Source organism: Penicillium rubens, assembly GCF_028828025.1.
Source record: "Penicillium rubens strain IBT 27055 chromosome Unknown utg000002l_segment0_segment0, whole genome shotgun sequence".
NCBI lineage: Eukaryota > Fungi > Ascomycota > Eurotiomycetes > Eurotiales > Aspergillaceae > Penicillium > Penicillium rubens.
This window is the reverse complement of record NW_026890600.1, coordinates 1,109,989-1,137,793: the sequence shown is the minus strand read 5'-3', so window position 1 is coordinate 1,137,793 and position 27,805 is coordinate 1,109,989. Positions and strand designations below refer to the sequence as shown.

At 48.8% G+C, this 27,805-nt stretch overlaps 12 protein-coding genes across 12 annotated transcripts; 6 read left to right on the top strand and 6 right to left on the bottom strand.

Annotated features, from left to right (window-relative positions):
- Nucleotides 1–123: 123 nt before the first annotated feature.
- N7525_002884 (uncharacterized protein) lies at nt 124–1,399 on the bottom strand (the record flags this gene model as incomplete). Its single annotated transcript, XM_061212516.1, has 8 exons — nt 124–360; nt 423–476; nt 523–721; nt 771–823; nt 875–934; nt 987–1,233; nt 1,284–1,342; nt 1,397–1,399. 8 exons carry the CDS (start codon nt 1,397–1,399, stop codon nt 124–126), a joined length of 912 nt encoding a protein of 303 aa, XP_061069537.1.
- Nucleotides 1,400–2,033: 634 nt separating this feature from the next.
- Nucleotides 2,034–2,414, bottom strand: N7525_002883 (uncharacterized protein; the record flags this gene model as incomplete). Its single annotated transcript, XM_002558498.2, has 2 exons — nt 2,034–2,123; nt 2,181–2,414. The coding sequence occupies 2 exons, from the start codon at nt 2,412–2,414 to the stop codon at nt 2,034–2,036; spliced, it is 324 nt and encodes a 107-aa protein (XP_002558544.2).
- A 283-nt stretch (nt 2,415–2,697) lies between these two features.
- On the top strand, nt 2,698–4,441 carry N7525_002882 (ferric reductase family protein; the record flags this gene model as incomplete). Its single annotated transcript, XM_002558497.2, has 4 exons — nt 2,698–3,186; nt 3,234–4,034; nt 4,095–4,284; nt 4,335–4,441. 4 exons carry the CDS (start codon nt 2,698–2,700, stop codon nt 4,439–4,441), a joined length of 1,587 nt encoding a protein of 528 aa, XP_002558543.2.
- Nucleotides 4,442–5,185: 744 nt separating this feature from the next.
- On the top strand, nt 5,186–6,931 carry N7525_002881 (uncharacterized protein; the record flags this gene model as incomplete). Its single annotated transcript, XM_061212515.1, has 5 exons — nt 5,186–5,200; nt 5,252–5,299; nt 5,331–5,453; nt 5,688–6,035; nt 6,056–6,931. 5 exons carry the CDS (start codon nt 5,186–5,188, stop codon nt 6,929–6,931), a joined length of 1,410 nt encoding a protein of 469 aa, XP_061069536.1.
- Nucleotides 6,932–7,298: 367 nt separating this feature from the next.
- N7525_002880 (uncharacterized protein) lies at nt 7,299–8,266 on the bottom strand (the record flags this gene model as incomplete). Its single annotated transcript, XM_061212514.1, has 2 exons — nt 7,299–7,513; nt 7,663–8,266. 2 exons carry the CDS (start codon nt 8,264–8,266, stop codon nt 7,299–7,301), a joined length of 819 nt encoding a protein of 272 aa, XP_061069535.1.
- On the top strand, nt 8,265–12,670 carry N7525_002879 (DUF3723 domain-containing protein; the record flags this gene model as incomplete). The annotated part of the gene is made up of 4 exons (XM_061212513.1): nt 8,265–8,267; nt 8,510–8,978; nt 9,030–9,325; nt 9,377–12,670. 4 exons carry the CDS (start codon nt 8,265–8,267, stop codon nt 12,668–12,670), a joined length of 4,062 nt encoding a protein of 1,353 aa, XP_061069534.1.
- A 428-nt stretch (nt 12,671–13,098) lies between these two features.
- N7525_002878 (uncharacterized protein) lies at nt 13,099–13,471 on the bottom strand (the record flags this gene model as incomplete). Its single annotated transcript, XM_061212512.1, is given in 2 exon segments — nt 13,099–13,241; nt 13,255–13,471. The coding sequence occupies 2 exon segments, from the start codon at nt 13,469–13,471 to the stop codon at nt 13,099–13,101; spliced, it is 360 nt and encodes a 119-aa protein (XP_061069533.1).
- Nucleotides 13,472–16,563: 3,092 nt separating this feature from the next.
- On the top strand, nt 16,564–16,758 carry N7525_002877 (uncharacterized protein; the record flags this gene model as incomplete). Its single annotated transcript, XM_061212511.1, has 1 exon — nt 16,564–16,758. The coding sequence occupies one exon, from the start codon at nt 16,564–16,566 to the stop codon at nt 16,756–16,758; it is 195 nt and encodes a 64-aa protein (XP_061069532.1).
- A 2,160-nt stretch (nt 16,759–18,918) lies between these two features.
- Nucleotides 18,919–20,447, bottom strand: N7525_002876 (uncharacterized protein; the record flags this gene model as incomplete). The annotated part of the gene is made up of 6 exons (XM_061212510.1): nt 18,919–18,945; nt 19,246–19,329; nt 19,377–19,774; nt 19,831–20,041; nt 20,102–20,258; nt 20,311–20,447. 6 exons carry the CDS (start codon nt 20,445–20,447, stop codon nt 18,919–18,921), a joined length of 1,014 nt encoding a protein of 337 aa, XP_061069531.1.
- Nucleotides 20,448–21,880: 1,433 nt separating this feature from the next.
- On the bottom strand, nt 21,881–24,416 carry N7525_002875 (uncharacterized protein; the record flags this gene model as incomplete). The annotated part of the gene is made up of 9 exons (XM_061212509.1): nt 21,881–22,063; nt 22,128–22,188; nt 22,249–22,418; nt 22,475–22,819; nt 22,875–23,018; nt 23,072–23,950; nt 24,007–24,059; nt 24,112–24,243; nt 24,302–24,416. 9 exons carry the CDS (start codon nt 24,414–24,416, stop codon nt 21,881–21,883), a joined length of 2,082 nt encoding a protein of 693 aa, XP_061069530.1.
- An 854-nt stretch (nt 24,417–25,270) lies between these two features.
- Nucleotides 25,271–26,347, top strand: N7525_002874 (uncharacterized protein; the record flags this gene model as incomplete). The annotated part of the gene is made up of 1 exon (XM_061212508.1): nt 25,271–26,347. One exon carries the CDS (start codon nt 25,271–25,273, stop codon nt 26,345–26,347), a length of 1,077 nt encoding a protein of 358 aa, XP_061069529.1.
- Nucleotides 26,348–27,287: 940 nt separating this feature from the next.
- Nucleotides 27,288–27,703, top strand: N7525_002873 (uncharacterized protein; the record flags this gene model as incomplete). Its single annotated transcript, XM_061212507.1, has 2 exons — nt 27,288–27,434; nt 27,488–27,703. The coding sequence occupies 2 exons, from the start codon at nt 27,288–27,290 to the stop codon at nt 27,701–27,703; spliced, it is 363 nt and encodes a 120-aa protein (XP_061069528.1).
- Nucleotides 27,704–27,805: the final 102 nt, after the last annotated feature.

The window sequence follows — 27,805 nt, the reverse complement described above, 5'->3', positions numbered from 1 at the left end:
TCCTTCATCCAATCTCATCCGTCAAAAACGATCGAATGGTTGAATGGCACCGCCCTTGAGCATTAACCCATTTATTAATTACTAGGGGATGGCCAGTGATGCGCTAAACCACATTTGTTCTCTTTAGAGTCGGTTCGGAAGCACCGAGACAGATTGGTCAGGAGAATATTCTCCTGTGCTAGCAAAATTTGCCGGGGAAGCAGTCCAGAGGTCGCTGAAGTTTGCAATCTGAGACACGAACACCGCTGTGCTAAAACTTAAAGTGATTTTGATTGGTTCACAACTGATCCCCCGCATCAGGGCATCGAGCGGAACTAAGCTAAGGCAGAACAGAGCTGAAGTAAATTCCGCGTTACCTTTCTGTAGTTATCCGAGCCTTGGTAAAAACGGCATAGGTCTTCATGATTTGAGCTCAGGCGCACCTGCGTCTCCCTATTGCCTGCTAGGTTCATGACAGCAGAAGAAAATGGGACCGCCTAAGTATGTCAGCGATGAGACCTTTCGCTGGGGCGCAAAGCTCACCTCATCCGAGTCGCCATAGAAAGAAATAAATTGGTAATCCTCAACTTGGTCACGAAATCCTTGGACTATCGGAAGCTCCGGGCTATACGGCGATCGTATCGGTATACGTGGTGAAACCAAAGAGAATACAGTTTCAATAACACCAGGTGATCTATGAGATGGCGCTTGGTGAGGTGTCCCAAAGAATGCAAGACCTCGTCTAGCGCAGTTAGTTCGCAGCACTTTCAAGTTTCTCTTCTTGGACCTACGTTGCATTATTGATTCCGCAATATCGATCGCCTTGAGACGCATTCACCAAGGCCTATTATAATCATTAGTCTACACCTCTCGCTTCCTCTTCCATTTCACATACCTGTTTCACGAGGATACCCCCTAAGCCATGGCTCAAAAATATGATTGGTGCATCCGGATGCTGTTTTTATTATTTTCCAAGCTACTGAAAAAGTCCAGAAGCTGTCACATACATCGGTTGGTCGGATAGTGCTAATCTGGTGTAGCAAGCCATCTGCCTCTCGCGAGACACTCTCTGGAGCAGCACCGAAAGTCATGACTGAGTCGAACTCGTACAGCAGCAGCCGTGCTCTCAAGCCGTGCGCCCGAATAAAGGCAACGGGCCAAAATTCTCCAGACTCATCTAACGGCTCGCGCCAAGAAGATACCGAGCATCTGCCGCTCATATCGATAAAATCGAGTCCGTGAACAGCGATAATACTGGGTAGATTTAGCGACCGTGGTTGCGAAACAATATCTCCTTTTCATACTCTATAGTGGCCTGGCCGCTCGGATTCTCACCGAAGGGAGGGTAAATCTGACGTAGAGACTAATGGAGGAGAATAAGTTAGCTAAGTCCCTCAGGACGCTTTTGGTAGCTCACCATGGTTTTTATTTGGCAAACACAAGAGGTGTGAAATCTACTAGAGATGTGGGGAAGGAGTATCTGAAGGGGTACTTATAGGAAAGTAACCCTGTCTTGCCTTATTAAACCGTCTCGCGTGGCTGAGCAAGGCTGCCTTCCCAGGCAACCGAGTAATATACTTAGCTACAAAGTGGGCGAAGTTCTTCTGCCACTTCATCCCACCTAGCTTCAATTGTCAAACGGGAGAAGCTAGAAATAATTTTCTCTTCAGTTTAGATGACTCTACTGTAACCAATTACGTGAGAAGAAAGCATTCGTACGCGAGATTACTGAGTTCTATCTACAGTATTCTCAACGACTAACAACTTGAAGGAACTGAAGTTTGGGCAAGCGACCTGAACGAAGATTTCGGCCAATCATCTTGTCGCTCACGGTCCAGACGAATCATTTCTGCGAAACCGCTGAAGTGCTGCAGACAAAACGAAACGATCTAACCAAATATAAACTAGCTCCGTTTTCTGAAGCCCTCGTCCTTGAGCACATGGATTGAAACTTGCGTCTATGAACGGATACCTCCCAAGAGAAGGAAGAAGCAGGTCAGGAGCAAGTGATAATGATGCTTAGGCCTCGCGATTGTATGCCTAGTCATATTGGATCAGGCAACCGGAGATGATGGCGAATGCTCCCCGAGCTGGGGTACGATATCCTCTATTGTCTGATGGATTGGAGGGGGATAGGAAACAGCCTAAGGGGTGGAGTTAGATAGTATCGTAGAAACCCAATATCACGGTGGGTACAGTACCAATCTAGGAAGTGCCTCTAACCACTCCTCCTGCGACGATGAATCGAAGATATATGTCTGACCAGTTCTCCGGATCCGAATTGCAACAACCACGTCGGATTCACACTCCAGGCTGAATTCTGCCGCTTTCTTGAAAAGCCCACTCTTACGTCGCTGACGTTGTTGTGACTTTGCTCGGCTACTCTCTGAACGACGCTTCTTGACCCAGGAAGATTTCTGTTCTGTCTTAGACATTTCGTGCTTCGCAAACGTTGTACCGTGCAGAATGCTTTCAAAGAGCCCCAGAAGTCGTGAGATCGAGAGTTCTTAAGTATTCTTGCCTTGGGCTGAAGTCCTTATCAGGCGACTAGAAATGAGGGAGCTCTCGTTTGTCTGCTGAAGGCGCCTTTCTTCAGCGCACTTCAGCGCGGAACCCCTCATCCATAGCTTCATGGACTATAAAGGGTGTCTGTGTTGCATGTCCTCCTACCCTTATTCATGCTGCCTTGTTCCCCTAACCGTCTCTCCTTTTCGCAGAATGGACCCATTAGTTATTTATGCTATTACCGCTGGCGGTATTTTTGCTGTTCTTTTGTTAATCCGGACCATCTCTCTACTCGCCGGGTGTGGACATTTGTTTTCCCTCATTGTGTCTCAACATCTGACGCTACCCTTTGTTATTCGTAGGCATCGGTTCTTGGGTCCATGGACCAGAGCCGGTGTGTTTCTTCATTTATCATATGCTGCAATCAACATCTTTCTTCTCTTCTTCAGAATCAAGTCGTTGACTGGTGCTGGCCGCCGGGCTGGCGAGTTGGCTCTGGTGAACTTGATTTTCCCTTTATCAACTATCCACCTAGCCTACCTGGCGGACCTCCTTGGTATCAAATGGAACTCTTGCCGGAAGATTCATCGGGCTACTGGCTGGATGGCTGTTGCCCTGCTATCATTCCACATTATTGCGGCAGTCCAGGGCCAGGGCTTTACGTTTCCACTCCGCGAACAGCAAAATCTTTTTACTATGCTTGTACGCTCATAGACTCCTGCCACTCCGCTTTAGCTGACCCGTGACAGGCTGCAATCTCACTGGGTGCCCTTGCCCTGCATTCGATTCCATGGTTTCGTCAATGGTCCTACGAGGTCTTTCTTCGAGGACACCAAATTCTCGCCGGACTCTTTGTCTATGGGACCTGGCAGCATCTTCCATTGCAGAGCGCCTCTTCAAAAATATATCTCTTTGTTGCTGTGGGAACTTTTGTGCTGACCTTCCTTTTAGAGCTAATAACCCTTCTGTATAATAACGGTCTCTTCGCAGGCAACGGTACCCCCAGGGCTATCGTGTCATTCAGCGCGATGGAATCTAAAGAAGGCCTGGTGGTCAACGCGGTCCATATTCGCGTCCTATTGCCTCGGCGGGTCAAAGTACAGGCTGGACAGTATATCAATCTCTGGATGCCCTCCGTCAGCCTATGTTCGTGGATGCAGACTCATCCTTTCACGGTTACGTCGTGGTCCAAAGGCAAGCAAGATACAGTAGAGCTTCTAGTAAAGCCATGCAGTGGTTTCACGGCAGACCTACTTCGCCATGCCCCTGCTGCTGCGGGGAGCTCGGTCTCTTTCCTGGCTTTGTTTACTGGCCCTCATGGAGTGAGTGAGAAAGTTAGTAATTATGAGAGTATTCTGCTGCTGGCTAGCGGATCTGGGATCGCCGTGGCCATTCCATACTTAAAGAAAATGATCTACGGTTACAACACATGCACCTCCCAGGTTCGTCGGCTACACTTAGTGTGGCAGGTAGAATCTGTTGACAAGATGACCCCTGCGTTGTCTCTAATCAATAACCTCCTGAAGGATGATATCATGGATGACGGCTATGTGAGTATGCAATAGACGTCTGGAGATTCTACCTATGGCTGACACTGACTACTATTTTAGATACTGCATATCTCGATTTACGTCAGCGACGGCATTGAGCAGAATGGATTACCATTTGGCCGCCATAAGCGAGTTTATATTTACCAGGAAGTGCCTGATTGGCAAAGCATTATTTCTCTCGAGGCATCTGGCAACCAGGTTGAGAGACTGCCCAACACTTGGGATGAGCAAGGTCGGACATTGGTGATGGGTGAGGTTCCAAATTTCCCACGCAGAATACGTGCTAACCGTCCTGGCTAGTCTCTGCAACGGACGACCTTCGGGATCACATACGGAAGGTTGTACGAGCGTGTGTGCAACAGGGTGTACAGCTCTCAGAGTTGGAGTATCAGCCCAGCACCGATTAAGGCCAAATGCCGAGTTGAGCCGAGAAAGTTGAGGGCACTCACGGGTCGACCGAAACTGAAGGCCTTTTTTCACAGTGAACGCCTGAGGTTTTTGTTTTGCAGCAAAAAGAGAAGGGGGGGGGAAAAAAACCACAAAAAAAAAAACAACCAAAAATGGAAAGAAAAAATGGAAAATGGAAAAAAAAAGGCGTGCAAGTGTAAGAGCGAGAAAAAAGCTTGGAAGAGGAGTTGGAGGGGAACCTCCCAGGTATGACTCAAGCGGCAGTTTGTGGAAAGAAGAGAGAAGAATATGGGGGAAGGACCTGTAATTTTTGTTTTAATATGGAAATGTACCTGTTTGCTTGTCTTTTTGAGAGCCTGGACTGATCTGCAGGAACCGATCAGTGACGGCACCCTGTCGGTGGAGCAGACGCAAGCAAGTCCGTTGAACTCGTGGCCAAGGCCACGATTTCTCGACAACGACCATCGATTCTGCTCCAGGACGCTCTCTTTGTTGAACACTTTTGACCGTTTTACCCATCTTTGCAACACTCACTTTCTAAGGGTGACTTTGGCTCCTACTGCCTATAAATAGAAGCTACTTCCCCCCCCTTTCCACGATGCCTCTACTCATCCCCACCCTCTCCTCTCCAGTCTTTTCCGACCGAACAGCATCACTTCCGTTACAACCTTAGCCATTTTTTATTACAACCTGCTACTGCTCTCGTTTATTTATCCTACTCTCTCTGCGACTGATCCGCTGAAATGTCATCTCTTCCTGTAAGTGCACCCTCGTCTGTGGTTCTAAACCGCTCACATCTTGCGTTATAGATTCATCCGAGGGATGTGCTTAGTTTGAATGAGGACACTTGCGCCGATGTAAGTATATTGCCCTTCAGATTTATTAAAGTTGAATAATTTCGACGATATCCGGAAACTGAGCGTGGACCAATTAATCTGGTTTCTTCAGTTGCTTCAGGAGGCCCAGATGATCGAAAGCTTTGAGGTGCAGGAGAACAGATCAAATGCTGAGGTGGACCCCTTAGAATCACTTGGTTTGTGTCCATCTCTAATTTTCCGTTCTTATTCAGTCTAACCATGCGTTGGTCCCATAGGAAACTATAACACAGATCTTTCGTTTTGTGCACCGCCCGCTTATATTGATCCTTCCTTGCTGACCAGCGATCACACATTGTCGAACCCTGACAACCTTCATCCCCATGCTGTTGATGAGTTTGATTCAATATGGGACCAATTAATAGCGTAGCCGGAAGATCAAAGTACGGCCGACTCCGCTAGCCCAGAGTATATAGCGACGCCTACAGGGGCTGTGACGTCCCCCAAGTCCGATGCAGCCTATCCGACACCCCCTCTCTCTGTCGCTTCGCCTCCCTTGACAAGCTCTAACGGCAGGATAACACAACACCAGCCCATTGGCACACCACTGTCAACTGACAGCCCTTATGCATCCTTGGAAACGACTCCCACGGGACCTGCTACACCCTTTGGGTCTGATGCCATTTATTCATCTTATCCAACCCCCTCTACGTCTTATGTTAACTCCCCCCGGCGGAAGAGTCATGTACTCTTCAGGGACTCAGAATCCCGAGTCAGAGTAGGTTCCGATACCTGCAGTCGGGCAGGGCGGGTAAGAATGGCACAGATTTCCTCGAGCAGATTAAAATTGAGAAGATCCTCTCAGCAGAAGATAGTCTCCTCGCACAGGAACCTTCTAGACTGCTACAGCCATTACTAGAATGCAGCGAAGCTGGTATATTGCCCTCATTGAAAGCGCTCAGACTTCCCGTCGAATGGAAGGGCAAAGGGGGAGCCGTGAAGTACTACAGACTGCTTGAAGCCGTCAAGGAAAAGACACTGGTCCTTAGTCCCCTCGCGAAGCGCATCGCACAGATTTTATTTTATCTCAACTGTACCTGGCTGGAGAAGCATGGTCAGCTGGGGGCTACCGTTGCTACATTCATTCTCAACGCCTGCCCGGAGGAGCCCAATACACCAGAGCGAATGAAGTCTCGGCGTGACAATATCACCGGCTGTCATAAGCGACCAGGAAAGCGATGTTGGATGCTTGTAGCATGCTTAGGAGCTGGTGTCTTGCTGCATGGTGCTGATGCCATAGACACTGTGTATGTCCCCCAGCGGCGGCTCCGCTCTCCTCAACTAACTCGGACCTGTAGTATCAACAGTAATTTCACAATCCCCCAACTCAATATTTTTATAACTTTTGTCTTGCGAACCCGGCCGGGTACTGTTCATTTATTGCGTTCTTTAGATACTGTGGTAGAGGCAATCATGCTTGGAGCGTCTATAGCCGATCTCCGGGGGGTTTTTCGGGGTATTACTGATGCAACTGTCCGACAGGCTCAACTAGCTTCGGCCTCTGCAGCGGACCAGGAAGCTTGGACGGAGCAGATGACTGAAGACATATGGCAGGCAATGGATGCCGAATCTATTGCAAAGAAGAAGATACCTGATATTATCCGTGATTTCTAACCTTCGATTCACTGCTTCGTTATTCGCGCTGTTTGGATTTAGCGGAGTGGTTTCTCTTTCGGTATGACGTGCGATACTTCAACTAATCTGAATCCTATAGAAATGCTATTGGCTTCCAGCGTGATAACCTAACTGCAAATTACATGAATCAAGTAATCTAAAGTATAAGAGTGATCACATCTCGGCTTTATAAGGCATGTCCTTGACCTCTGTCTTGTTCAATTCTGCACCCATGGTTTTGTTATAAATGTGCGTGTGGTGATGAGACAGAGACGGGCAAGCCCGACCAATGTGCCTGCAGACCAGCGGTGCTTGGTAAGAAGGGGATGCTGTTCATTGTAAGATACCAAAAATGCAGATAAGCTGGCTAGCTAACCTTTCTCAACTCTTGGATGGTCGCGACCGATGCGGTTGCTGACAGGAACTCCAGGGGGTCCGACCGCCAACGAGTACCATCGATCCCAATCACACCGTCTGGCTTCAGATACTTCTGCATGAGAAACATCGTGACATTAGTCAAGGCTCGGAGGGTCTGGGCCTGAGATTGGGTTGGCTGGCGCCCGATGCAGTGCTCCAAACCGGCTGTCATGTTTGTCAGCAAGTGGAAAAGTGGGATCGGAATGACCTGTACCAATTTGAATAATCCCATTTTGCCCCAGCAGGATATTGGAGCACATCAAGGACTGATGTTCAAAGCCCCTTTCCAGTAAATGTGATAGCCCATCAAGTACCTTTCTGGGTTAGTGCCTTTCGCTTGCTGTGACTGATGATCCGTACCTGTACAAGGATAGAAGCCAGCTGAAGCTCAGACGGGAAGATATCACAGGCGACCAGGTGTTCCAACGTCAGAGGCAGGTCGTCAACAATGAAGTATGTCATGCCGAGGTCCTTGAAGATCTCGGTCGCAGAGATGACGTTGGGGTGTTGGGTCTGCTGGATGACCTGCAGCCATACATCTGCCTTTTCCTTGGAGAATGCACGGACCGCGATTACCTCGGAAGGGCCCTTTTTATGGACTGCAATAGAGACGGGGCCTGCAAGATCACAGGTAAAAAGATCTTTCAATATGTGCCAGGGTGACCCTCTCCGAATAACGGGCGCTTGAGCTGTCTGGCGCTCACTTTGGGAGCTACTCTGGCGAACATCTTGTGCGGGGCCGAAGAGGGGATTTTTAGATTTTTCTGGCTTCTCCTGTTGCTTTCTCCCCTTAGTTAGTTTATGGTTACTTTGGCCTTGAAACTCCTTGTGCGCGGATACTGTAGTGGGCGTTGGAGAAAGTGGTCGTTGGGCCTTGAAAGACTCGGCGTAAAGTTGTGTGAGATGCCGGTCATCCATGGTATGTGATGCCTTCGACACGAGATATGATTTCTTTTTAGGGCAAGAAGATGAATATTGCTGGCGGTCTCAGGTCTGGATCGAGATCTCCTTTATGGAAAAATATGGTCATTCAAATGGGTGCGCTGAAGTGTGGGAGACGGCGCTGAAGCGCTGAAGCGTTTCGACCCGCAACCACCGCACGAGGCCCATACAAGCAAGCGCCACATAACGTCAACTTGGAGCTCAGCTAAACATAAATAGTTCCGTCTCTACCTTCGAACACCGTTAGAAGAGACGCCGAAGTCACTTGTGGACTTAGGTATGGACTTGTTAACGGATACCGAACGGCAACTAACCGCAGAACGACTATTCAAGTACCAAGGTACTGCCAAGATTGACCTTGACCAAATCTCTCTCCAGCCATTGATGAGCCGTGAGATTGACCAGAAAAATGTGGAACGATTACATAATATATTTGCCAAGGATGGTTGCCAAAGATTCGACATCCGAAATCACGTGACTGCTGTCGTTTCCAGGCGGCACCTTGAAAGAGCATGCCGTGGCGCAGGACTGACCCCTGAAGAACTCAAAACTTATCAACGGGAATACCCCCACCTTTCTTTTCGTGGGCACCAAGTGCAATGCCTCCATGGGCAACATAGACTCACAGCTGCTGAGGAAACCTTAGCCCCATCTGACCGGTGGTGGACGGTTGACCTATATCTGGATGGTCTGCTTTCCGACGCAAGATTTCCTCACCTGTACTAACCCTCGCTTGTAGACATCAGCCCGGATTTACGGACCGCTCTCGTCGATGAATATGCGAACGAAAAAGCACCAACTGATGGGGAGGTGTACCGGAAAATCCGTCAGTATCAGCATGAGAGCAATGCGCTCTTTCAAAACCGTTGGTGGTGCCGACTGTCGCCGAATAAAGCCAAGCGGTTAAGGCAGCTCACTTCCAAAGATAACACGTATCTTTGTGCAGCGTTTGACGCTTTACTTGCAATCCCTGGGCTCTGGAATGGGTTGAGTCTTGGGTCATTGAACACAGTCATGGCATTAAAGTGTGATGAAGTTGGTTCCACTCCTCGCTCTCTGAAGGCTATCCCTGACTCATCGTCCTAGGAACTCATTCACTACCTAACACATGTGAAGAATTTCTGGGCAACGCTTGTCGACCATGACCGCACTCAGATGGCCCGTATTGACCTACATACGGTGGACACGCTGCAGCTGTACGCCCCTCGGGCATCCACAGTTGATCGGAAGACAGTGAAGGGGAAAATCCTCAGCGGTGAGGCTTTTTCCGACTTCAGTCGGACCGAACGTGCCACCATCTGGAAAAACCTACGGTCGCAAGCAGCGTGTGACGGCATCATACCATCCCTTCACACCTTCTTCCGAGATATTAACTATCTGGAACTCTGCGCCAATGCCGTGAAACGGTTGGTTGTTCTCAATAAGCAACGCCCCACGGTTCGTAGTGCACTGGTCCACGGTTTTCGATCCCGCCGTGCCGATCATGGCTGTCTGATCCAGACATCTGACACTACTTTCCGTCGCCAACCTGGATCCAGTGACGAGGGTCTAACGTCTGGATATCGTCAAATCTGGATGTACGCCATGCGACATTACCCGGAGATGGCCAAGGACGTTCAGGGCGGCCCGAAGGCTAACCCTACGCGGGCAAAGGCGCGAGCGAAGGCTGACGAGAGCGTTATCCATGCTATGGCCGCGCTTGCCAAGAAGCTAGGATTTCGTACTCCACCAGTCAAGACCATCATAAGACAATCACCCGACCACCAGATTGCCCGGGCTGCCCTGCTCAAAGCACGGAAGCCGGATCACTACCACTATGACAGCGGAGCCTTCGAGTCTCTTATCGAGCAGATTGCTGGTTGTTTTGCGCTTGCTATCCCGAACGAGGCCGCGCCAGTGGCACATATCACTAGTCGAGTAATTAAGCTAAAGGATCGCTGTGGAATACCTCAGGAGCAAACCCAGCAACTAGACAGCCCGCATATCTTCTTGGACACACTACACTCGGCGACAGTGTTGCAAAGAAACCTCTCATCCCTGGAGGTGAGACGAAGCGTTTACTACGCCTTTTTCGGCAAGTCCTCCGCAACAACCTCCCAAAGTGTTCCACTGGGGCAATCATCATCCAACGACCCTCTTTCACCCTTGTTTGTCCCAACCGATGTGCCGAGATTACAATCGGAATCGGCCCACGACCACATGTCGAGAAGCAGCTTTGATGAAGGGTCATCCAATGGCCGGCGGGATCGGTCGGAAATTCCCGAAGAACAACATCGGAGGCAAGAAAGACAACACGCAGTAGAGCACGGCCCACTTCTCGTCCAAGAGCCTTCCATTCAAAGTTCAATAGGAGAGACATCTACTATCTCTGAGGTGATGGATATGTATTGGGATAGCTCTGGCGCGGAAGATCAACCCCGACCGGAGAATGTCGAACAACAGCCAGCAGCAAGTAGAGGAATGGATTCTGACAGTGAGGAACGTGAATGTACAGAGATCGATGAAGAAGACCTACTTCGCCGAGCAGCGGATGGGGGCCCTGTGTTGGAGGACGCGGCTGCTGTGAATCATTTGACCTTAGGGGCACCGCGCGATACGGATATGTCAAGTATACTGGATGAGGGAGCAGGTGGGGTGGACATGGACGAGGACATGAACTCATCGGCGCAGAACCAATCAGTGCAAGATCGCCTTGGAATGCCAACTACATTATCCCGCCAGTCAAGCACTACGCCGCCAGCCTCGCGAAAAAAGAGTAGGGATACAACATGGAAACCGTATGATGCTACACAGAAAGGCAACCGCAAAGCGACTACAAAACCACTTGCCGCTCAAGGCCAATCGATTGCCGAGGGCGGCATGACAAACTCGGAGCCAAGCGCTGAGCAACGGTCTGGTCTGGGTCCGTTGCAACCGATTGCAGAGCACGCGGAGCAGGAAATAACCCGTCCAGTCAACGAGCCGGAGTACCCCGAACATATTTCTGGAGGACCATTACCAGCTGAGGCTCAGGAAGGAATAGCAGGAGAGCAAATGGTGGATGGAACTGAGCTCATCGCGGAAGCGGGTGAAGAAGTCCACCAAGGAGATCGAGTGGCTCGGGAGCGCGCAGATGCTCTTACTCAGCTACAAACATCTGGGGCCAGGGAGGATCATGCCCCCCGGCCTGTGACTGAGCTCCCCGCTGACTTGCCGAGCCTGATTACAAGATTACGGGAAGAGGGAAGCCAGCTGGGTGATGAAGGTGTGATTCCCGACAATATTGGAATGCAGGAACTTCCTGAATTGAAGCCGGCCACTGTTGATAATCTGGACGGTGTTGGGGGTGGGACCGCGGTGGGTGTTGTTAAACCGGGGCTTTCTCAACAGGAGACCGAACGACACAGAGCGGATCTACCCAATCCAGAACAGGCTCAGCGCCAGGCAATTGAAAGGCAGGAGGGGGAGGATCTACTATTTGATGTTCCTGTGCTGGAAGAACCGACAGACCAGGCAGTGGAAGAGGATCCGGGAAGACCAACCCTAGAAGTTCCCGATCCTCTTCGCCCCGGAAGCATGCCTGCGGGTCTTTCCAGTGATGTGCCACCGGAGCGGAGGGTCACAGTCACATTCTATGTCTACGAGCGACAGGCATGGAAAAAGATGGATATGGTCACTGTGAGCCCTACTCAACTCGCTGATGCGCAGATCATCGCCGAACGATATGCTCGAGATCCCAGCCAATATGCGCGCTTTTACGATGGTCGACTACGCAAAGTTGCCGTTAATGAGTGCATTCGCGCCGCAATTGACGACGGTAGTTTTACTGTCCTTATGAGTTTTGGAAAGGATCTAATGGTGACTCGGCATCTTGTCGCGTCTGTCGCAGAGATATTTAAGTCTACTGGGAGCGAATGGCACAATCCTTATCATCCTGAGAAACGGTTAAAAGCAAACACCGGAGCCCCGTCGGCTGGTCCCGTACAAACGCGAAAGGATGCAAGTTCAAGAAAGACAGAGCGACGTGGAAGAAAAATAACACCACGGATAGCCGACGGACCGCCGCAGGATGTGCGGCCCAGTCGGGCACGCTCAGAGGCAGATTCTCAACCTGTTACTATTGTGTTCCGGGTCCGAGATGAGAACGGACGTTGGAGGGTGGCTTATGAGGTCCGCGTTGATGATCGGTCCAACCCGTCGCAGGTGGAACAACTGGCAAGGAAGGAGGCGAGAGACCGGCAGGCCACATTCTATGATAAGAACCTGCGGAAACTTACTCCGACACAGTGTTTCGAGGCGGCAATTGAAGATGACACGAATACAATCTTTATGAATTTCGGGGGAGAGCTTAGGATGGATGAAGACACAATAAGGTCGATCGCACGCGAAGTGGAATTGTGAAGACTCCAGTAATATTGGGGTGGTCGGCAGACCAGACAGGCCGCAGCAATGTAGGCAGATGACCGTCTGGGTCTTGCACCTGCCCTAGACACCAGTTGGCGGTCCTCCGTCTGCGGGGGTCGTACGACCGCCGTCTGACGACCGGCCTGGTCGAAGGCGCAGGGTCTGGCGTTTCTGGTGCTACGTCAATAGGCCTACGCTCCAAGTCGTACTACACAAGTCTTCAGTGTCTGGGCCTACCACCTTAGGCTTCTGCTCCGCCCCCTCCGACCTTGTAGGTGGTCAGACCACGAGCCTGCGTCAGACGCAGGCTTAGAACCCTGATCAGATCTCCTTCACGGGCTTTAGGCCAGATCGGTTGTGTGGCTTGCGGCTTAGGAGATATCTATCTTGATCCTGAGATATACTTATTTAGGACGTCCTTGTCCCTAGGATGGACTTGTTTCTGGGACGGAGTTGTAGTAGTAGTAGTAGTAGTAGTAGTAGTAGTAGTAGTAATAGTAGTAGTAGTAGTAGTAGTAGTAGTAGTAGTAGTAGTAGTATTCATAGACTGTTCCAGCCTTAGTGGCAGCTATGCAGCGTACGGCTATAAATGCAGATGTCGCTCATCCATCCAGTTCCTGCATTCGAGCAGGATATGTTAAGCAGTCTGATGTCCGTAGCCGCATTGGCAGGCGTCGGTGTCGGCCTTGTTGATGGAGTGGAGATAGGCGCAGAGGCCGATTTTGCTCTGTTGTTGTTGTTGGCATTCTGAGGCTGAAGGTCTGCCTGACAGGGTGCTGAAGCGCTGAAGTGGGGCATCAGGTTCCATCCAATAGAAATGCGTAATATGAAACCAGCGTCGCGCTGAAGGCGCTAGTGCTTCCGAGTTCATTCCCTTTCGGCCAATGTCCAATGAAATCGCTATTTCACTGCAGCGAGCGTGACTGTGGCGCTAATTTGTGGGTCGGGCCCGCGATCAACCACTGCGGCGCTAAGGTTTCATTAAAGATGTCCAGATCAGAAATCCGCAGCACTCTACAGCCATGACAATGCGCCAAACTTGTCGGTGCTGCCACCTTGATATTGCTCTGGGACTTTCCTTATTCCTCCTCCTTCATTCAGACAACCATAAAAAATCGTTCCAGGGATAGTGTATTAACTATTTTTTATAAGATTTCATGAGTGACACTGCAACGTGAACTTTTCAGAGGATCCCTGAGAAAAGTGGGCCATCTGACTATTTATACTCGCTACCCGGACGCATTAATTGCTTCCCAGATGAGTGCTGGTGGTATAATGGACGGACGAATTCCAGACCTTCAGGCCCTGCCTACGGAAATCCTACATCTAATCTTAACAAGTCTTGAATCCTGGGAAATTAAGGCTTTCTCGCTCGTGAATAGGAGGCTGCGAGATGTTTGCCTACCTTACCTCTTTTACAGGGTGAGGTTCAACTTCTCAGAAGCTGGGCTTGATGGACTCCAACAGCTCAGACACTCAGTAGTACGCCTGCACGTCAAATCTTTGAATTATACGGTTCCGGAGTTAATCAAACCGGGTAAGTGGCTCGAGAGTATTTATGATGAGGCAAACTAAGTACCACTAGATATTCTAAGCTTTGAAACCTTCAAGTCGGAAATGCTTACTCCAAAAAGCTACGTGGAGGAAGCGAAAGAGCTATATGATTGCGGCTACCCCGCGGATGAATGCCCTCCATATATGGTTATTTATGAAACGCTCCGAACCATTTGCGAGAATCAACAAGAAATTCTGGAGAACCATAAGAACATAGATGTCTTGTCATCCGTTCTTGCGGCTTTGCCTCGACTCAGGGAATTAGAACTAGATTTCTGTCCGTCAATCGATGAACCCCAATGGGTCGACTCATACCTTTCACTTGGCATGACCGCGAAAGAGGTGTCAAATACATATCACATACAGGCTGTTACAAAGGCTCTGCAAAGGAGACCAGAGTGCATTGCTCCCCTGGTAACAATAGAACTGTCCTCTCTGGACCTTCCGCACTACTCTTCTTGGGAGCTGCCGAAGTTTCCTAGCCTGTCTGGTGCATTGGAACTCTTGCTCGAGCATTGTACGACTTTGCGAATAACTGGGGATAGCGCGCCTCTAGAGTTACTGTCTCGATCTACCGTGAAGCTTCGAAAGCTGATTCTAGGGCACGTAAATATCTCATATACAGCGTGGCGAGAGTTCCTGGAAACTAACCGGCAAACGATCATCTCGATTGGATTTTATGACACGCACCTGATCAGGGGTTTGGCCGAGATCCAGGAACTTTCCCCTAAACTGCTTCCCGCTGTGCTCCCTGGCTTTGCATTCTCGACAAAAAAGTCGACGGATTACTGGAAGATGCCATATTGGGAAACAGGTTGGATAATTCAGCTAGGATCCTGAGCAGGCCCTGTATGTACAAAGGCGGCCGTGAAATTGTCCTAAACAAACTTCTTGGGACTTCTGACCTCTTGAACGATAGCATTCAATATTAGCGATCTGATTGCCTCAAGATACCTGGTCCTGCTGATGTCAGGTCAGATGAGCTCCTTGAATATATTTAAGCAGCCTGTTTTGCTTCAGTAACGTGCTTACGAGAGTTAGTTATGTAACCCTCCATCGACGCTTTTAATCCTTAAGAGGGTCCAAGCAAGAAGTCACTACGGCCAAGTAGATCACGCAAAAACAGATGTGAGCATCGTCGGCAATATTCATATAAATGATTTGCCTTCTTAGGTAAAAGTATGCAAGTTCGTTCCAATTGCCCTACTTGTCACCCTCAGAATTCTCATCCTCGCTTTAATTAGAATGCAGGAAAGATATCCTCCATAGTTACAGGGGTTGGACGAGGGCAACGAAGATTCGTCCTGTTACGTCTGCGAGGTTGTCTAGTGATCACATACATGTTTTCTAATCTTGATAACGTCCCGAGCCATTTTCCTCCAGTGGCAGAATCAAGATATAATTCTCGCCAGTTTTTTCTAGTTCGGATAGCAACCATGGTATCAGCCTTGCGTCTCTTAAAGATAGTATTCTTCCGTCTATGTTTCTGCTGTGATGCCGCCTTTGCGGTTCTAGAGCCACGCTTCTTCACCCAAGGGGATTTCCGAGGCATGGTGAAATATGCTATATTTTAAATAGCCTTGAGACCATGCCAAGCTCCGAGGTGCTTGCTGATTTTACGAGATCAGCTTACCTGTTCCTCTCCTTGAACTACATCATCGTACGCGGACCATATTGTTCCGACAAGCACTCAACGTCATCCTGCTCAACGTTATCCCCGATCACTCATACTCTCTTAATATAAGAAGGGGTGGGTTGGCAAGATAACTTATTACTCGATGTTCATCCTGTTAATGAGTGGCTACTTGAATACAGTATGCGAGGGCAACCTGAGCGTCCCTGTGACACGAAATGATTATCTGGATTGTCTTTTAGTCTTTGACTGGGACTAGTTTTCTGTATTAAACCCCTGGCACTGTCATATTTCCATAACACAGCCGGCTCCAAGAATCCGTCGCAAAACGACTACTCGGCTTACGGGTGGCCGTTGCCATTCGATAAAATGCGATAGATTGCGGCTTCGACATTTCTTCGCTGTTCATCGCTCGATCTAACTTAGGACGTCTTTGTTCCTCCCGATCTTCTAGCAAAGAAATCTTCATATTGGGCAAGTTCATCCCTTGGGCTCTTAGCACTGGAGGTGGGCTCTTCCGCGATAGGAGACTCCAGACCATTCCCAACAAGGTCCGAGTGAATAGTTGTGGAATTTGGACTGTTGTTCTTTGATCGCCCTCTTGGCGTCACACTTCGAGCCGCAGAAGCGGCAAGGCGACATTTGTCTGAACAGAACAGGGCGCCGGTTGTTTCATTGCCACAGGATGCACACTTTTCAAACAATGTTGACATTTCAGATAACTAGCAGCGACAGACTTGAGGTCGATGACTCAACAAGGGCGGCTGAAAATAATGAACACTTTTCGGAAGAAGAGATCTCGGTGCGGTCGGCAGATGGAATCGATGCGCTGAAGTTAGAGATGCGTAAGTTCGGACCTTGCAAGGCGGAGGCACAAGGCAGAATCAAGACCGCATGATAGACCAAGGGCTCTTAGGGATCGTTGTACACGGTCGACGTTTGGTAAAGAGCACGGACAACTTGTACTAACCACCGCAAGAGATACGTGCGCGAGAGAGCTCATTGTCTCAATTAAGCAGGGATACGTAGTCTCATTGGAGGTCGGTCAGAGTGTTGGTGATCCAAAAACCCATAAATAATCCACAATCCCCGCCACAGGGTCTGATCGAGACCAGCGGAAGCCCCGCCCACCTTGTGCCGCCCGACGCGCCTTCAGGATGTGTTCCCGAGAATATGCGATGTCGCGCATGTCAAAGCAAGGGAGTGAAGCGCGATCTCCCGAGGCCCCGGTGCTCCAACTGTTTGGATGAACAGATTTTGTGTTTCTACGTAGCGCCTCTGCGGCTCACGATGGCAAGGTCAAAGAAGCAAAGGTCTGCGTGCACGTAATCTATTATATCATACGTATGGACATCAGCAAAGAGTAAATACTTTGATAGGTAAGTGGTGCTGCTGTTCGCATGCAGTTGGAAATCTTGGGAGGCGGATGAGATTCGTGCTGGTGACTGACGGCCTTCCTGTAATAGATGGGTGATATGGGACTGGCTTCTAGGCGCCTACCTATGACAATCTGTCTGGTCATAGGTGAATGCTTGGCGTTCTAGGATGTACGCAAGCAAATAAGATCCTTAGGGGTGTGGCAAGGGCAGGCTGAATCATAACTTAACCCCAATTCAACTTGCTCAACAGCTCATTCTTTCCTCCCATTAACATGTCTCAAGTCTCTTCATACTTTTGCGCCTTGTTTAAAATATATTTTTAGACGTATAACGCAGCATTTTTTTCGCATTTGTTTAACATACCCACTAGCAATGCTCATTGACAGAGAGAAGTGGGCTTGTGCGGCCTGTATCCGTGGCCACCGTGCTGCTAGTTGTTCCCATTCAGGTCTGTCAGTGCTTAGATACTGATTTAGTGCCTTGCTAATTAATCCTCTAGAGCGGCCTTTGACTATTATTAATAAAAAAGGACGACCAGTCTCTCAGTGCCTTCACTGTCGTAGTCTACGCGAATCACGATCAGCGCATGTCAAGTGTGGATGTGGCAATACTAACAGAGCAAGGAATGACTCTGGAACTCGTGAGTCTATTAATATTTGCTATGCATGGCTACCTTCTTATTAACTATGAGGTATAGAAGATTCCTATCCACAATGTAATTGTGCTCGTGGGGAGCGTTGTGTCTGTGCGCTTAAGAAAGACCCGTTCCCAGATCTCGTTCCGAAGCCATCTTGGCCGCATTCTCCAGTCCATGAAGAAGGAAGGAACACGTTAGCTCAGCCAGAGAGCGTGGTAGCTGCGCTCCACGAAGATTATTCCAGGTATCCTGGACGATTCAATTCGATACAGATAAGCCCGTTAGAAAGTGCACCTGAATTTCAAATCTCGGATCAGCACACCAGGCTCCAGTCCAACTCAGCTGAAGACAGCCTCCCCGCAAACTCAGTTATATCACCTACTGACCTCTCATCCTTCACCAACCTCTCTTCTACCATGGAACCTGACTACTCAGCACCAACAGCTCTCGATAACTTCTCTGTCCAACAAACCATGGCGGAGAATCTTGATCTGGATATGTCTTCGTTTCCTACTGTTGACTTTCCAATAATAACTACCTCAGCTGGATCTATAAATGACATAAACTCCGAGTACCTCTATAGAGAGGACATGTTCACTTCTACTTATACACAGTCTACACCAGGCCTCACAGGAGCAGACTCCTATACTGCTGATTGGGAGGGGTTATATCCAGATTAATTTGGTATCAGCAATGCTCAGCTTCTTGACTACATGCCGCACGACTTCGCCCCTTATGATTTACGCTTACTAAACGGTACTGGGGATGTGGAGAAAACCCGAAGCGTCTTCAAACCACGGGAATGAAGGAATTGGTCAACCATACGCATGTCAAAATACATGATCCCTCCACGTCAGCTGCACAATCCTAGCTGCATCCTCGAAACAAAAGATCTTCCTTTCAACGGTCAGGAGTGCAGTTACTTCGAGATACTTGTAAGAAAGATCATGAGAACTGGCAAGCATTCCAGATACCACATGTTGAATGCGGTAGCTTGCCGCGAAGAAGATAGTTAGTCCCAGAGCGTGTGAATATATGAAGCTTACACTATGTAGAGCGTGCTCTTGTTCTGTGATTAAGTAGTCATCATGACCGAGTTTCAAGTTTATATAATTCTTCGGGTCTTGTATCATTCACCTGCCGCCGAATGGCAAAAACAGCTTTTGTTCATTTTTTTTCAATCCTGGTCAACGGCATGATATTTCACAATCATTCCCTTACTACGATGATTGAGCACTTGACAATGGTGGACCCACACTCCTGGGTTATCAACAGTCATTGTTAAGGATCTTGTCTGTGCTGGCAAAACAGATAACTAAATCCAAGCAAGTCAGGATCGAGTTCCCTGGAATTCAAGATAATAACTTACAACATCAAGCCTCTGCCCTGCCCATGTAAGGGTGTTGCCATGCCAGTGCGGTGTATGGGCATTTTGGACGTTTCCCAATGATTGCTAAAAATTGTCAACACTGCAAATGTGGTACTTGAGCTGCAACTCACCACATGCCAACGGGCCTTTCGACCAACAGTAAGAGTTAATCCTTCAAGATTTCCGAATAATCGACCATTGATCGCATGCTTCAAATTGCTTTCTTGAAAGCCAGGGTCCAAGCGATTCACCTGAAGCTCGCCCCGCGGTATATTAGTTCTGTTCAAGGTATTCCCATCAATGTAGAATGACAGATTCTCATCCACTATCATAAAGAGAGTTAGGACCTCCTCAGTCAGGTCCGAACCTCTGGGCGCTGGAACGTCCAGAGTATGCTTGGCAAGCTCTCCGGGCCTGTAGATTATTATAGCTCCGACCAAACCACTATAAATATCCTGTGCACCGGAGACGTCGGAGTGATATGTCCAGGCCAAGGATGGCGGATCTAAAGGCCCCGGGCCAGCGCGTTCTTGCACATTTATGTCAGCTTGTGATGACCGCAAAACTATGAAAGGTCGTGTCTACCTGGGACCTCCCATGTGTATGTCCACGTTTCACCTGGTGGGACTGAGTTGCCACTGAATTCTTGCCCTGCCATCGCTACCCCTTCGTTGGGCTTACTGTAACGGAGTCCATGTGGATGCATAGAATGATTGTTTGAAGCCATGTTTTTGAAGATGACTTCGACTGTGTCGCCGACCTCAGCCCGAATAACGGGCCCGAGCATGCCTAGCCACTAGGACTGGTCAGTTTACAGGCCACTCTATGGGAAAGTCTGCAAAAGAGCTAATCATACCTGTGGTCGCCTTGCCTGCACAGCAAAAGTGTCATCTGTGAACTCCCGAAACATAGCTTTGGTGTACACATGTCCAATGCGCTGACCGTTGTGTGCGGCTACGGCTGCTGCTTGTGGAGACTGGTCTATCTCGACTCCATTGATGAGGTCGATACCGCTAATGGATATGATATTAATACGAGACTCTAGTTAATCACAGAGGGACTCACGTAGGCATATAATCCCAATCCTCCTCCACTGCCCCGACGTAGTACGTTCGAATTGTACCATTGAGGGCGGCGGAGAAAGTAAACTGCAGCATGAAGAAGGTGCTGACAGCAAGCCCCCAAGGAACTGGAAATAACATATTGAAGGCTGGGAAGAAAAGGCTTGTCCTTACTAAAGTAATCTGAATGTAAACAGCTAGTGAAGAATTCTCGAGTAATATATATATTAACTCTAGAGCAATCGCCTAACTCTTTATATCTTTACGAGGAGAGCCCCTGCCAGTGCTATATTAATGCAAGCAAACAGGCATGGAAGGGATAACAATGGTTGCAGAGATTTGTTGATGTAAATACCAGGTCATGCAGCTCACATTCCTGTTGCTTTCAGACACATACTCAACCCAACTCGGAAGCCCTGGTGTGTGGTTTAGTCTTCCTGGATCCACTTGGCAAAAGGTCGTTCCCAAAGCATCCTCGCGCGATTTGGATCAAGCATTCCTGCATTGTCCATGGCATTTGAATCTTTTTGTGAAGCCAAGTTGATTCTTCCGCGCGGGAAGAATATTGAGAGACTCTAAAGCAAACACATCCCACCATCGCAATCCCCGGATGGGCGGATGGGGGCAACAAATACTCGGTGAATCAAGTTCTCGCAAGGAGGGGCGGCGAGGAAAGCTTGTGGGGCGCTAAACTACGCGAAAATATCTCAGACCTGCAGTGCCTTTAATTAATAATAATGCATGGAATAAACTTTATTTCTTCAAAGTAAGAAAGAATGCTTGAGCTGTCCATGCATTTGGCATTTGGTGGCGCGGCTGTTCTCCCATAATAATGACGTTTAGACCTTGCTCTTAGTCAATCAAACCCACTTCATGACCACAGCCTGCCTAATGTCATGACGTCTGTTTTCGATGACTTATTTGTCCTTTTACCCTGCTTACTGACAGTTATAAAGGCTCCCAAGGTCCCCAGGCCTGTTGCAAGTAAACGATCAATCAAATTTCTCCCGACATTATTCAATACATTCAGCGACCACTACCTATTATTCTGCGAATATGGCCTGCAACTGCGGATCCACCTGTTCCTGTACTGGACCCCAGAGTTGCACTTGCTCCACAAAGGATTGCACTTGCAGTGCATGCGGTGTAAGTTTTGAGCATTTCACATATACCCATCTGCGCATGGATGGACTAACTCTCCCTCCAGAAATAACTGGCCTGCTACACCAGTTTAGTGCTTTTGAGGGGAAGAACGGTATCGATCGACAATTTCAGGGAAGGAATGTACAAGTCATTCTGCCGGAAGGTTCAGCAGCGATGAAGCGAAACCACCGAACATTGCTCCTGTGGCAAATTGCCTTGGAAAGAGTCGAATTCCACTCTTTACAGGATTTCAGATAATAGGAGATAATCCCAGTTTTGTTACTAAAGCCGCTGCAGTGCGACTATCATATATACATGTAAACATGCGCTGCCCGTAGCCCGTAGAGAATACTTGACTTCTACGATTAACATGGATAATAAAAGCAAATCTGGCCGAGAAAAAAAGACACGGAGGTGCAACCAGCTGCTCGCTATGGAAACGCGACCAGCGCATTCAGCATAGTACCGAGAACGATCAAACTTCCAGAAAAGTTGAAAATATACGACGGTGCGGTACCGGACTTCAATGGTGTGGTTGGATCCGGGCTATTACCTTGCCGAATTAGGGCATCGAGCTGATCTTCGCCCTCGACTAAGACCACCGCCATTCCAGACTGTATAACCAACCGTAAGCGTTTTTCCGCCAATGGCGAGAGTAAAGAAGGGGAGTTGACAGACCACAATATGCCACTGGATATGGCAATGAAGTATCCATGCGCCCGGGTTATCAGTGATATAGCTATTGCATGATTAGCTACTAGGCTTGAGAATTTTGCTTGCGGGATGGGTTCAAACTCACCGAATTGCTAGCCATCCCGATGGTGGCAAATTCGCCGTATCCCTGTACGGAGGGTTGTCGAGGTTAATCAGGGACGGCGGCGCTTCTGCAACCGACTGGTAAGGGAATGAGCCACTGCCAGAACCTAGAACCCAGAATTTATGGCCATGAAGGTGCATTGGATGGCCCATCTAATACATGTCAGCGACTGTACGTGCGCGGCAAAAAGTACCGTAGGGGGTCACACTGTATCCAACGAGCCATTTGCCACATTCATCACGATATCGACTGTCGAATTCGTCGGTGAATGGAGGGTGGTGTTCGCATTCCATCCATCTGACATGTTACCGTAGATTATTGGAATCGTTGGTTCGGCATACGGATACTGGTCCACAACCCAGGTGACAATGTCGGTCTGATTGATATTGAAGAATCGGGTGACATCGGCAGCTGTAGTGGGAGGTCTATTACCCTCAAACGGTGCCAGGCGTGATTCTACCAGTTCATTGGCATCTTGTGTAGCGGATCCGTTAGTCAACATCCAAACAGACATCGGATCAACCAAGATGTCCTGTGTATCGTTTCCGGTAGTCTATTCAGTGTGTTAATAGCTGCGACGTGGGATTAGAAGCTTTAAATCCACTGACACTATAGGACACTATTGCCTGGCCTTCCAAGACCTGCTGCATGTCACCGTTTGGATATGTAGCGAATCGAAGGTAGTAGTTGCCAGGAGACTGGTCAAGCTCTATCATCACAGAGTATCGTTGGCCGAGGGCGATTTCAAGAACCTGCCCACGTTAGAGGAAGGTAGTTTGATAACCATGGAAAGAGGAAATCCTACCTTAACCTCCTGCGGGGTCACATAGAGTCCGTCTGCGGCATAGACATGCATTGAATGACTGTCAAGCGAAACCTTAAGGTTGCTAACAGCTCCAGAATTCACAAGGTTGAGGGCAAGCCATCCTTGAGATGCATTTGCGTTGACTACCAACTGTTGTGATGTTGTGTTCACACATGTCTCTGCTGGTAGAGAGTTGATATCGTATCCGGGCCTGAACATCATAGGTGGCATGCAGCCTCGAGGACCCAACCTCATTGACTCGCCCATGGTGTCTGATTCGCCCATGGTGTCTGAGCTGGGCATAATCATCCCACCCGTTGTGGACATGGTTGACTCTGACGGGTTGGTTGTGCTCATCGGAGACATGGACATCTGGTCGTGGGGGTTATCCTCGGCCGAATCTTCCATCCTTCTAGCCATCGATGGCATTTGCATTACCGAAGTGGTCATTGTTGCACTATGGTCGCGGTGCGTGGCGTTGACTTCGTCCGTCAGGCCTAACCCCGGGCCTGCATCGAGCATATACCTTGGCAGGCATTCTACCCTGCCCAGACCATTGGCTAGAATACTGTCAACGCAGCTGGGGAAGGCACCTGTTTCGAAGTACCGGCTAAAGATTGTGTCCGACAGATCGTGTGTCCAGTCGTTCAGGAGGATAGATACCGCATCTCTCTCAGCCTGTAGCAGCTGTTCACGCTCAACCGTGCTTGCAGCCATGTCTTCAAACGGTCGGCGACGAGAGGGTGCTGGCCGGACCATGAGGGGGCCCCGTATAGCATCATTGTAGTATGCGCGGAAATGAGAATGATACCAGTAAAACCCGTACTCGTCTTTCACGGAAAATCGGTATGTAAAATTCCCTCCGGGGGGTATTTGGTACTATAGAGCCAAGTTAGCAACCGCTCTTTTTAGCGCTTGAAGGGCGGCACAGGCACCTGCGTTACTCCTGGGACCCCATCCATGTCCGGTGTTCCACGCTGTAGTATCCCTGAATTCATGAGCTTAGTTGCGCCGCCACATATACTTTGACGATAACATACCATGCCAATGGATAGTAGTGCCAACTGGCAACTCATTGCGAACGAACACCTCCACATCATCCCCTTCGTCAACTTCAATCATTGGACCGGGCTGCTGTCCATTGATTAAGTAGACTTCACGAGAGTACCCATCTATCAGCAACTAGGATTAGCTGTCTTGGTGACGAAGACAAGGAATCAATCCGCAAACCTGGGCTGCGCTGGGCGGTATGAACTGTGAAGTTGAACGCTCGTAGGGAACCGAGAGCGCCTTGCACTGCAAGAAGAGCGCATATTGCACGGAGCTGGAAAGCAACACCTGGCATTTGATGGACGAAGATAATTATAAAGAGTTCAATGTTTCTGACAGTGATCAAATGTCCTTGCAGTCGTAGGAAGCAAGGGGAGACGATTATATTCCTGGAAGGGTCAAGGAAATTCCATGCGGTGTTTTCGCGGATTTTAGCGGCCCTGGGCAAAGTTTGAAATATGGAGACCAGCCGTCCAATGGATAGTAGTGGACCCTCGAGCTCTTTTCTTGATTATTCAGAGGCCATGAAAGTGGTTCAGGAGATTTTGCGAAGATATGAGATTCTATCACGCGGTTTCAATTTCCTTCGCAGGATATATGTTCGAGACGGTATGAAAGGCTTCCGTGTGTTTTGAAGTCTCTCGGCCGGTATAACAGTAGCTGTCCATTCGGCTGGGGACAAAAATCCGACGTTTTGTTATCATTAGTGGCGAAAGTGGAAATATGACTTTCAGTGTTGACTTCGTGCTGCAGCAAAGCAGCAATATGACCTCTTCTCCTTCCAAAGAAAGTAGGGAAATGAAGGGGCGCTGATAAGAAAGGCAAGTAAACCTGGCCAGGATTGCCTACCTATGAGCCTGCCTCTTTTTTACCCCACGTCCACTTCCTTCCCAAGCCGTCATAGACTCTTATCAAAAGCCTTGAGTAAGTCATCCTTGTTGTGAAGCGAGGACCTTGGTGGACGATGGATATTTAATAGAGGATGAAAGACAGCCATTGCAAAGTTTGCTATCACCGACTCTTTCTGGTGCACTGTTGCAAACAAGTCCGATTTTAGTGCGTGTATCACTTTGCAGGATTTTCTTTCAAGTCATTCGATCCCATTTTTGCCCGTGTTAGAACTCAATCCTCAATACATTGCTTATCAGGATGGACACGGAACTGTTACGCTCTCTCCAACGGGATACAGGCGACAATACTGATACCTGTGAAGCCGGAAACGAGTATGACGGTCGGCTGGGCCTCCGCGTTTCATCCATTTTCGTCATCATGGCTGGCTCGATGATAGCGGCAGTTTTCCCTGTGCTAGTGAAACGTTCAAGCACAGTCGGCGCTAAGTGTGAGCGAATCGCACACTGGGCGTTTTTTATAGCCAAATATTTTGGCTCTGGTGTCATTATTGCAACCGCTTTTATTCATTTGCTTGCTCCAGCGGAAGAGGCCCTAAGGGATGACTGCTTGGCTGGTCCGATCTCGGAGTATCCTTGGGTGGAGGGCATCATTCTCATGACCATCGTTGCTATGTTCTTGGTGGAACTGATGATTATGCGCCATTCATATTTCGGCACGAGTCAACAGAGCGACATGGTCGATGACGGAGGTCGGTGCCTTGGTGGCGTTGATAATTTTGGTGGTCGGAATCAGGCTAAACGTCACCTGCCGATGGACGATAATTTGAGCCGGGAACACAAAGACGCAGAGGTAGCTCGAGGCAACTTTGCGTTCGTGGATGACTATGCAGCCCAGCTTATTGGGGTTTTTATTTTGGAATTTGGGATTATCTTCCATTCCATATTCATAGGCCTGACACTCGCAGTTGCGGGTTCTGAATTCACCGCGCTCTATATCGTTCTCACCTTCCACCAGACATTCGAGGGATTAGGTCTGGGATCTCGCCTCGCGATGATTCCATGGCCGACTTCCAGGCGCTGGACGCCTTATGTTCTGGGTACTGTCTATGGTCTGACTACCCCTATTGCCATCGCAGTTGGCTTAGGAGTGCGCAATACCTACCCACCTAGTGGTCGGACGACACTGATAGTCAACGGTGTTTTTGATGCTATCTCGGCAGGCATTCTTATTTACACTGGCCTTATCGAATTAATTGCGCGCGAGTTCCTGTTCAACCCATTTATGCGTCGGACTCCTCTTCGCACTGTTTGGTCGGCATTTCTTCTGCTCTGCCTTGGTGCAGGACTCATGGCACTGCTCGGCAGATGGGCTTAACTGTATATATTTTAAATTACTGCGGGCTGAGTGCTTTGGCGTTAAGCCAATGATGAGAGGAAACTAGAGAGGCGAGAATTGAGAGTTGAGAACTGATGAATGTAGCTAAATGTTCCTCCCTCGAGAGTGCGGATCGTGTGCTTTTCCAGTCCATCCCCAATGCGATGTTTTCGCGGGTTTTAGCGGCTTCGCAAATGCTTGGCCAGTCAGTCTTCGCCGCCGAAACATCAACCGCCAAGGAACTTAAAAGAACGCGAAAATCTCTCACATTGGATCAGTTTCCCGCGAAGGGCTGGCTGACACCCATTTGTCGCTGTTTCACGACGACAGGCTCCGTTCTCTTTCTGCAGACGAGGATGAAAGGGAGCTCCACATGTTTGCTGTATGTGCAGGCTCCAATTATTGAGAGAATAAAGAGTTGGGGCCAGAAAGGAGTTGTCTTAAATCGCATATCAATACGCCAAAATCGACCTCAAAAGATTGAGTGGTCACCCGTCCTCAGATTCGCACAGCTTCAAAATTTCATCATCTTCAAAGGATCTGCACAGGCTGTTTCACACTGTGCTTCAAATCTGCGACTGAGGAAAAAGGAAACCAGTATTATCTCTATGCACTCGTTATGAGGAGAGCTTGCTATGAATAAAGATATAATAGTATCATTACACGGGCGCTTGAAAGTATAATCGAATCCCGTTCTGACCCAAACGAGCAGGGGCCGAGGAGACACGGAGTATCTCTTTTGACTATCAGCGAGGGATTATCGCTCCTTTTAGCTGGCGCGTGTTAGCAACATACTCCAGAGTACACTCAATTCCCTTCGTAAATTGAAGGCGAAAATGCCGCATTTCTGCGAGCCTGAATAGCTATATAGGGACAAAATAGGGAATTTTATAGTGTGGCTAAGTTATCATCATCATCTCATCTCAAGGAATCACCCAAAATGCCGTGTCGCGATTGTTCAGCTCCCGCGAAATCTTCCAGACCTAGCGCCGACAACGAGGGTCTCTGTGGGCGCGCTCATCGGTTGATTTCAACTATGCTACCCGAAGGATTTGCTTTATTATCCAGTTCGTGTTGCTGGCTACCAGTATGCTCCATGCGAACTTGTACGGGCTTTCCTTATATTCTGACCATCTGCAGACTATGTTTGACTTTATTTTTGCTGGTTCTATTACCGCAGTTGGCATGCAAAAGCTGCGATTTTTCTTTTTGGCCATTTCTATCTTGACTCTGTCCGCCAGCATCGCGCGTGAAGGCTTCAGCCGTGGTAATATTCGGCGCGCAATCATTTGTGCTGGTCTACTGGTCTGGACGCAGTATAGTCAGCGGGTTCAGGGTCATCATAGCTGTCACTGACTTCTACTCTTCCTGTTTAAAGAGAGCTATCTTGCCGGGATGTCTGAATGAATGTTCTGGTATGGGAAGGGGATGATCTCATTTATCAGCAAAAGGCATTCA